General features: G+C 49.6%; 1 protein-coding gene across 2 annotated transcripts in view; it reads right to left on the reverse strand.

Annotated features, from left to right (window-relative positions):
* The window catches only part of LRRC38 (leucine rich repeat containing 38), a 36,948-nt gene extending 26,963 nt beyond the window's left edge, over nt 1-9,985 (reverse strand). Inside the window, exon 1 of one of the 2 annotated variants that reach the window (XM_006127899.4) lies at nt 9,161-9,973. In XM_006127899.4, coding sequence (XP_006127961.3) covers nt 9,161-9,908 — 748 coding nt within the window. In that variant the 5' untranslated portion in view covers nt 9,909-9,973. Of the gene's footprint in view, nt 1-9,160 lie in introns of both variants that reach the window. The other variant, XM_075906487.1, reaches the window with a different exon arrangement.
* Nucleotides 9,986-10,473: the final 488 nt, after the last annotated feature.

Here is a 10,473-nt window from a genome sequence, read left to right on the forward strand (position 1 = left end):
TCTGAAAGTCTCCATTTTGGTGAATGTGGACCTTGTCAATTACCTCCAGTAAAACCCAGCAATGTGTTATGGAGTCAACAGAACGAAGCAGGGGGAATGCCACAATGGTATAAGCCTAAATGTGAATGTGCTTGACTCCTGCAAACAACGGAGTCAAATCCTGGCAAAGCCAACTCAGCCCTTCTTTCGTGTAGAGTTCCAGGCATTCACTATCACGGTGGGCTAAAGTTGAGTTAAGCTACGCAACTTCAGCTATGTTAATTGCGCAGCTGAAGTTGAAGTATCTGAACTCGGTTTTAGGCGCTGCCTACACTCTTCCTTCGACTTCCCTTACTCCTTGGGAAATGAGAGGTAGAGAAGTCGGAATAGGAAGCCCATTATTTCAAAATAATGGGCTTGCTGTGTAGACACACACTCTGTTACTAAAATAACCTGAGTTATTTAGAAATAAGCATGCAGTGAAGACATAGCCTATGGGTGAGTGCCTGGGGGAATCTTTCAAATGGAACCTTTAATAAGAAGGACTTTGTGGAGGTTCTAAAGGATCTCATGGAAGATTTCTTAAAGCAGACATTGGCCCTGGTTTCCTCCCCTTACTATTCTTAGCATTCTGTGCACCCGTCACCCACCTGGCTGTTGCAATTCAGTGGTGCCACATGAATATATACAATGAAATTCACCCCCGGTGCAGAGACTGCACCAAATGTATATATCGGAATGAATTCCATCCATAGTTTGGAAAGCACTTTTTGCATCTTTTCAGAGAAGAGATGCCAGATACAGGTTGGACCTCCCTTGGCGGGCACCCTGGGAACATGACTGGTCCTGAACAAGGGAGTTTGCCAGACCAGAGGAGGTCAATGCTGGCCCGGCTGGGCTAACAGCCCCACTGCCACTGGCTCCTCTGCCATCATCCCTGCAGGGCTCACAGCCCTGCTATTGGCCACTGACCCTGCTGCTGTTGCTCCGGCAAAACTCCAGTCATCAGCCAGGCTGAGCTCCCAGCCTTGACAGGGCTCCCAGCTGCCATTCCTCCTGCCACTGGACTCCTGGCTTTTGGGGCTCTCTGGACCAGGAACATCTGGAGTCCTAGTGGATCATGGATGTTGCCGGACCAGAGAATCCCGGTTTACAGAGGTTCCGCCCATACCAGTGGTTCTCAACCAGGAGTCTGTGGCTCCCAGGGGGGCTCCCAGCAGGTTTCAGGGGGACCACCAAGCAGAGCCCATATTAGACTCACTAGGGACCAAGGCAGAAAGCCAAAACCCTGCAATGTATCTCCACGGGGCAACCCCGGACACTTCCCCTGCTTGTTATCCCTTACCTGGCCCCGGCTTTTATATACAGAAAAGTAGTTGTGGTGGCATAGCTGGGCCATGGAGTTTTTTCTAGCATGTTGGGAAGGTCAAAAAAATGTTGAGCTCCCCGCTTATCTACAATCAAAATATCATTATTACAGGGATCTTCACTTCTTTGGGCAGCCTGATGCACTGCACAAATTCTGCCTTCACTAAAAGTGAAACAATTTAGATCAGAAAACAACCTAGACATTTGTTCTGGATTGTGATGAAAATTCAACATTTTTATGTATTTTAAAAAGAACTCGTCTTCTGTAACATTGGTCAAGCCAACAGCTTTGAGTGCAAAACTTTTGAGTGCAATAAATTGCAAGTCTGCCTGCAATTAAGGGTGTGAGAAGAAGAGTAAAGTTTTCTTTAGAATTAAAGGTTGGGGCGCAGAAAGGCTAAGATCTGTGCAAGGAATCCAATGCCTGCTGTTTGTGTGAAGCAACAGAGCGAGCTAGGCAGCAGCAGCTCAGCTGGGAAGAGACTTTCCGGACAAACAGAAACAAACCAGCAGAAATAGTAACATCACCAGCCTTTTTCAGTAGCTGCCCTGCTGATTAGAAACCAGGCGCAATGAAGGCAGGTCTTGCAAGACGTCATGGGTTGAATTGTGGTTCACATCCAAGTCACCGACTGATCCAAGCATTTGGAGTGTAGGGGGACAGAGGGCATTTGGGATGAATTGTGCTGGGGACTGGCCCGTGTCTGCTGCAGCAGAATGGGATATCTATTCAGATGAACTACACTGGTGGTTTGATTTTTTTTCAAACTTCATCCACCAGGGGTTCAACGTCCATCAGCTGGGTATCTATTTTGTCAGGTCAAAACCCAAGGCATTTTTGGACCAGGATCCCATTTTAAGGTGGGGAGGGGAGCCAAGTCCAATTGCCCCAGGGCCTGGTGGTTCACAAGGACCCAGGGCTCCTGGCTACTGCTGCTGCTACTGCCACAGCAGTGGTGGCCGGAGTGCTGCCCAGCATGCTCCAGGCAACACGGAGGGCTGACAGGGATAGGCATGGCACATGGTGGTCAGCACTGAGGGATGCCTGGGGGACGTGAGATACCGCCCTGCCCCTTCTACCTGAGTCTCCACCCCTTCAGAGGAGTGGAGCCACCTCTCCAATCTTGCCCTGGGGCCTGACGGGTCTGTTGGCTCCACTGGTTGGTAGATTCAATACTCATCTCCAGTTTGTCTCATTCTCTGTTATACAGAAGAGACGGGGCACATTAAACTGCATTTTCTTATTTTAAGCTCACGATCAAGACAAATTTACAGCATCTGACTCTGTCCTGAAGTTTCTCTCTTCCAGCCACTTATTTTCTGTTTCCTCCACCTGTCTCTAATCCTTGCAGGGGCCATATTTCACAGTAGTGTCTGAATGCTGCAGTTCTGGGGTGTTACAGTGGCTACAGAATAGCAGGAGTCTGCTTTCTGCCTCTCCTGGCATGCTCAGTCTTCCTCCTATCCACCCTGATGTCCTGAACCAGCTGTGAGCCTGCCAAGGGCCCAATGCACTGAATGGGGCATTAGAGATGGTGCAAAGGGGCACAGGGAACCAATGAATCAGTCCTTCCACCCTTAAATTTCCCAGTTCCACGTATTTCAGCTTTCCCAATTCACATGTATTGTGATAGTCAAACGCTGGAATTGCTATAGACGTGAAAAGGGAAAGCATGGTGCTGAGCTCAGATCTTTATCTTGAAACCTGCACAATTTGTCCCTGTCTTTCCTCTCTAGACTGTTTCCAGGCATAACATTGGCTGCCCTACTTAGCCCACAGTCCCTGAGTTCTCAAAGATAAATGCAAATGGCTTCAAACTTTCTTCAGCTAGTCCCTTAAGTAACCTATGATAAATTTCATCAGCTCTTGCTGACTTGACTACATCTAACATATTCTTTTGCCTGTTTTTTCACTATTTTGGCTTTCTTCCTTCCCTCTTGTTAATATTAATTATGTTAGGTATCTTTAAAAACAACAAGCAGTCCTGTGGCATCTTAGACACTAACAAATGTATTAGGTCATGAGTTTTTGTGGATAAAACCCACTTCATCAGATGAGTTGGAGTAGAAATTACAGAATCTATGGTATATATAATAGTAAAAGAAGTTACCTGGCAATTGTAGGACCAATGTTAATGAAGTTAATTAAGTCAGGCTGGGTGTGTCTCATTCATAGCATGTGATATGGAAATATCAAAGGTTGGAAAAATTGCCTTTGTAGTGTGCTAACCAGTTAAGATCTTTATTCAAATCTAAGTTGATAGTGTTGAACTTGTAAATGAACTACAGTTCAGTTGTCTCCCTCTGTAATCAGGTGATAAAACTATTTTGTTAATGGATGGATACTTTTAAATTCATGATCTCCACAGAATTAAAATGTTCCCGTACAGCTTTATATGTGTTACCATTCCTGATGTCTGATTTGTGTCCAGTTATCCTTTGGTGGAGAGACTGTTGGTTTGCCCAATATACATGGCAGAGGGCATTGCTGGCATATATCATGTTAGTGGATGTACAGGTGTATGCACACCTGATGTTGTGGTTTATATGGTTAGATCTTTTGATGGAGTCGCTTACACAGACGTGTGGACAGAGTTGGCGATGGAGTTTGTTGTAGGCGTAGGTTCCTGGGTAAATGTATCAATGGTGTTGTGTGTGACTGCTGCTAAGTATTTACTTCAGGTTGGGGGACTGTCTGTAGGCAAGGACTGGCCTCTCTCCTAAGGCCTGTGAGAATGAGGGATTGTTTTCCAGGATAAACAGTAGATTGTCAATGATACGCTGGAGGGATTTAAACTGGGGGCTGAAGGTGATGACCAGTGGTGTTCTGTTATTTTCCTTGTTTGCCTGTCTTGAAGTACCTGATTTCTGGGTACTTGTCTGGCTCTGTCACTGTTTCCTCACTGCCCCAGGTGAGTATTTAAGTTTTAAGAATGCCCGATAAAGATCTTGTAGGTGTTTGTTTCTGTCTGTGGGATTGGAGCAAATCCGGTTGTATCTTAGGGATTGGCTGTAGTCAATGGATCATGTGATGTGTCCTGCATGGAAGCTACAGGCATGTAGGTAAGAATAGCAGTCAGTAGGTTTCTGGTATAGGGTGGTTGTGACGGGTCGGAGCTGCCTCGTTCAGCTGGGGCCGAGCCGCCCTGCACTACTCCCATGGTGGTGTATGAGTTCCTCGGGGTGAGCCGGAAAACACAGGCCCCTTGCGTGCTGTTCGGTGGCCACGGCCCAGCTGATGGACGCGGGGGCCGGACGCCGGGGGGAATCCCACGCTCCGGGCTACGTCGGAGGTGTCAGAACACCCCAACCCCGGGGTCAGTGGGTGATGTCAGGGAGAACGACTCCAGGAGGGGATGAAAAGGAGAGCCTGGAGAGGTTGGGGGGAGTGAGAGGAGAGCCTGGAGAGACTGGGAAAAGAAAGGAGAGCCTGGAGAGGCTGGGGAGCAAGAGGAGAGTCTGGAAAGCGAGAGGTGAGTCTGGAGAAGAGGAGGAGAGCAAGGGAAGGAGAGCGCCACCGCGGCTAGCGGGATAGGAAGCATCCCAGGGCAAGGCATTTGAGGACTTGCAGGTGGGCTGAGGAGTTTCGGGTATTAACCCCACCAGCCGGACAGGACACTACGAGAGCCTGTCCTTAGGGCCCTGGTCTGGGGCCCATAAGAGAGGGCAGTCTTGGGCCCCCCTACCCCGCATCCCATAGACCAGAGGAAAAGAAGGGTGGTAGACCCGAATTTAGACGCACACACCGGACAAAGGGGCGTGGCTAGGCTTGAACCTATTTATTCGGGTCACAAAGCCAAACTGAAGGACGTATAAAGGGGGGGGGGCGAAGGACCACCCTTGTACAGTGGTGTTTATGTGACCATCATTTAATTGTACTGTAGCTTTCAAGAACGGGATCTCTTGTCTGGACTGGTCCAGTTTGAGATTGATATTGGGGTGGAAATTGTTGAAATCCCTGGTCACAATTTACCATTGTAGTGAAAACTGAAGCAAAATAGGCACTAAATACCTCAACCCTCTTGATGTCATCAATTACTAATTTTTGCCCCCCTTAAGAAGAGGACAGATCCTTTCCTTTTTTTCTCTAGCTCCTAATGTATTTATAGAACCTCCTACTCTTTTATGTTCCTTGCAAGGTGTAAGTCACACTCTGCCTTACCTTTCTAATATTGTCCCTACGTGCTTGTGCTATTTTTTGAACTCCTCCCTAGCAATCTGTCCCTGTTTCCACTTTTTGTAGAATACCTTCTTGATTTTCAGGCCATTAAAGATGGAGCCATATTTTTCATTATTCTTCCTTTCTTTCCTTCACTTTGGACTAGTTGGCAGTTTGGCTTTTAATACCATCTGTGTGAAAGACTCCCAAGTCTCCTGAATTCCATTTTCCTGTAGATTTCCCCCCCCCATGGGATCTTATTTCCCAGTTCTCTTAGTTTGTTAAAGTCAGCTTTTTAGGAGCTGCATTACCCTTATTCTGATGATCACACCTTGCCTTAGAGTAATGAAATCTATCAAGTCATACAGTCGTGCTGGAACTATTTTAGGGTGGGGGTGCTGAGCTGTGCCCCCCTTATCTCTGTTCACCTCACCACCCCAAGTTGGGGTCACACGTAGGGCTGCCAACTCTCCCAGATCGGATGCCATTGACGCAAATAACAAATAGCTTCAGTCTGATGTGTCTGGTCCAGGGGAATTGCAAATCTAGCCACAGCTGGAAGTGGCTGCAGAGCTCAGGTGAGGAGCAGAGCCTGGCTGGCTGTGGAACCCCATGTGGCAGCGGAGATTCCAGGGCCAGTGGCCTGGACCTTGAGGCTGGCTGGTGGTGGGACCCTGGGATGGGTGGGGCCACCTGGAGGCCAGGACGCAGGGCTAGCAGAGCTGACAGCAGGTCGGAAACATGGCCAACCTATGGGCACCAAGAAGCCAAACCTGGAGGTGCTGTCACAGCCCCCCTCGCATCCTACTCCCCGCGCCTATGATTTCAGCATGATCACTTTGACCCAAAATTCCTTCCACCTTCAGATTCACCACCAATTCATCCTTGTCGGTCAGAATCTAGTCCAAAATGGCCATCCTCTGGTTACTTCCTCCACTTTTAGAAACAAAAAAATTGTCCCCAATACATGCCAACAACTTACTGGGAATTTTGGAGTGTACTATATTACTTTTCCAACAGATATCTGGATAGCTAACGTCCTCCGTTACTTCTAAATCTTGTGTTTTGGATTTGTCTGTTATTTGTTCTAGAAATGTCTCCTCTACCTGCTCTTTCTGATTTGGCAGCTCCCTACCATGTTACCGTAGTTATTTACCTCTTTTACTTTTGCCCAGAGTCTGAGACTTACAGATGATTTCCCTCTTAACTCCTTCTGAACCTCCGAACAAATGTATAGATATTCTTGGGTTCATCTGGGGTTGGAAATGGCTGAAACAAAACACGCTGCCAAGGTGTTTCTAGCCTGGCTGACCCCAGTAAATATGGGGAAAGCCTGTAAGAAAACTTGATCTCTAGGGATTTGCAGATCTAAGAAACACAGGCACACTTAGGAACAGGCATAAAAGCAATGGGAGGGTGAAAGTAGCTATGCTGAAAGGGGATGCAAATTGGGGAAAAGAGAGTGTCATTATTAGGATATTTTTGAAGGTGGAACAGATTGGTTTGGGTTAAGGGGGGATGGATAAAAGATTGACTAAGTAAATGGGGAGGAAATGAGGGATAAATTGCTGGCTCAGATGAAGTGTTGTGTATGGAGGAAGGGAGGAATGATCAGAATCTTCAATCAGTTAAAGGTTCGGCACACTGTTCAGACGAGCAGGTAGGGGAAATGGAAGAAGGTTCAGCTGGAACACAGAGGGGCCGCCGACTGGAGGTTTGCCCTGGATAAGGGGAAGAGATGGGCTCACATGCTTCAGGGGAGGTGGGCCAACACACAGCTCTGAGTCCAAGACAGACTCAAGCTGGCTCAGACTTGCTGGGGGAAGCTGGTCGAGATTAGGCTCCCGCCCAGCAGGGGTGGGGAGACGAACATTTTTCTCCCCCAATCACTTCATCCATCTCTAATAGGTCTCATGACATCCTTGAGCATCTAGGGCAAAGCAAATTCATGTATCAGACGTGCCCCCCAAGGGGACGGGCACAAGGAGAGCTCACACAAGTGTGACAGCCTCTAGTGACAAACAGGAGGGAAAAGCTCCTGATATTGTTTTCTTGGCTCATTCAGTGTTTTTCTCCCTCTGCCTCCGACACTGCAGGAAATACCCAGAGATGCTCTTTAGAGAATGGCTTCTTCCTTTCTCCACCTCCTGTTCTCCCTGGTGATCAAACCTCAGCCTTTTATCCCCCTCCCTCCCCCCAACCCCAGCCAAACACAGCTTAGCTCAGAAGCAGACTAGGCAGCAGTGATCTCATGAGGGGTGTTACCTTGTGTGCCCTCCAGTAGCCCCATCACCACGTCCACTCCTGGCTGTTTGGTACCCATGGGCCTCTGAGGGGGTTAATGGCAGGAGTTTCTCACCCCGGTGCTTGTTGGGAACCCTGACCTGTGGTTGATCTCCAGCTAAAGCTTGTCAGATTATGAAGAGCCTTGGGCTGGGCAGGGCATGTCTGGATTCCTGCACATGGCACCTTTAATATCATTTCAAAGTGCATCTGAAAATAACCAGCCAAACCCCAGGACTAAGTGCTTTGCCATGTCGGGTAATTCCAGATTTGGCAGCTCGAGCTCTCGGGGCTGCTTCCTAGAAAATCGAGGCAGGGTAAAATCAAGTTCCCCCGTGTGCTGGCACAAACAGTCAGCCATTCCAAGGGCTTATTAAAGGCAATCTATGCATTTACTTAATAGAAACTAAAGCCTGGAAGAGAATCAGGGTGCGGCCACCTGGTTTGAAAAGGCTCTTCTCCACCTGGAGAGGTTTCATCACAGGGCCCAAATATCCCATTTCCTGGGAGGAGGATGTTAGTACTAAAAGGTCACTGGACGGACAAGCTGATTAGCAGGAAAAGTGCGCATCTCTCTCTCTCTGTCACACACACACACCTGTCTCACACACAAACTGACTAGAAGAGTGCATGTGTCTCACACTCACACGCAGCCTAAAAGAGTGCATCTCACACACTCACACACAGCCTAAAAGAGTGCGTGTCTCACACACTCACACACACACACACACACAAGCTGCCTGGAAGAGGGCATGTGTCACACACACAAACGCTGCCTGGAAAAGTACACGTCACACACACATGCACACACACAAGCTGACTGGAAGAGTGCACATGTCTCACACACTCACAAGCTACCTGCAAGAGTGTGTGTCTCACACTCACACACACTGCCTAAAAGAGTACACGTGTTTCACACACACAGAAACACACACACAGGCTGCCTGGAAGAGTGCACGTGTCACACACACGCACACACACAAGCTGCCTGGAAGAGTGCACGTGTCACACACACACACACACACACACTGCCTGGAAGAGGGCACGTGTCTCTCACACACACAAACGCTGCCAGGAAAAGTGCACGTCTCACACACATGTGCACACACACAAGCTGCCTGGAAGAGTGCACGTGTCACACACACACACACACACACATGCTGCCTGGAAGAGGGTACCTGTCTCTCACACACACAAACGCTGGTTGGAAAAGTGCACGTCTCACACATGCGCACACACACAAGCTGACTGGAAGAGTGCACCTGTCTCACACACTACCTGAAAGAGTGTGTGTGTCACACACACACACACACGTGTCACACACACACACACACACAGGCTGCCCCTTGCCAGTCCTGCAGCTAGCTGTACCTTTCTGGAGCTTGGAGGCGTTCTCTTGGATCCAGCTGAAGAGGTTGGCAAAGTCACAGTCGCAGACCCAGGGGTTGCCCTCCAGGCGGATGGTCCGGAGGGCGGGCAGCGCCTCCAGGGCCGCCACGCTGAGGCTCTGCAAGTTGTTGTCGTTCAGCTCCAACACCTGCAGCTGCTCCAGGTTCTCAAACGCAGCCTCGTCCACCTCCACCAGGCGATTGTTCCCGAGGCTCAGTTTGATCAGCTTCTCCGCCGACCTGAATATCCCGGCCTCCAGCTGGGTTAAATTATTGTAGCTGAGGTCCAAGAACACCAGCTTGGCGGAGCTGCTGAACGTGCCGCCCTCCAAGGCGGCGATGGAGTTATTCCTGAAGTCCAGGTACACCAGGTCGCCATAAAAGATAAAAAAATCCGCCGGGATTGCCTGGATGTTGTTGTCAGCCACCAGGAGTTTCCGCACGTCCAGCGGGAAGGGGTTCGGGACACTGGGCAGCCCTTGGTCCCGGCAGTCTATGGTGTGGTAGTCCAGGCAGCTACAGAGAGGGGGGCAGAGATGCCCCGGGGGCAGGAGCAGCGAGAGGGAAAGCAGGAGGCAGAGAGGAAAGCATGGCCACATCGTCAAGGACTGGCAGGCTGTGAGGGGCACCGCTGCTAGGAGAAAGACATGTTGCTCCGCGGGGTAGCAGTGCCCGCCGGGGCGTGTGCGTATTGGCGCGCGTGTGCTGGTCTCCAAGAGATCACGTACCATCCTAGCTCAGATAGCAGCAGGCTGGGGAGGAAAGGGGAGGGGAGGCTGGGGGAGGGGAGCAAGGGGAGGATCTACAAGCTGGGGGATGTATAACGCCGGAGCAAGGGGGGAGGACAGGGCGAAGGGCTGATCTTGCAAAGGCTGCAGCCTGCTTCTTCCAGCCAAAGCCCTTGTGCGGCTCTGCAAGGCGCAGCGAAAGTTTAACTAGTTCCTGGTTAGCGGGCAGGGAAAGCTGAGGAAGCCAGTAGTTTTAGTTCCCCCCTCCACCGGCTGCCCTCTCCTCCCCCCAGTTCTAAGTGTTCAGAGCCCCCAAACCAGCCAGGGAGGGCAGGGGGAAGAAGCCAACCTGGACAACTGCTGAGTTCTCCTTTCTTTTCCAGGACACAGACCAGCTTTTCAGCTGAGGTCGAACTGGGCACCCTTCCGGAAAGCACTGGCTTCTTATGCTTGGGCTCAAGTGTAATGTCAGTTAAAGGACCTACATTCCCCAAAGGGAATAGGCCCATAACTCAGGGGCATTTGATCTATTAGGCATTTTACATGCTACTTTTTTATGATCCTCTGC

This window comes from Pelodiscus sinensis, chromosome 23, assembly GCF_049634645.1.
Source record: "Pelodiscus sinensis isolate JC-2024 chromosome 23, ASM4963464v1, whole genome shotgun sequence".
Lineage (NCBI taxonomy): Eukaryota > Metazoa > Chordata > Testudines > Trionychidae > Pelodiscus > Pelodiscus sinensis.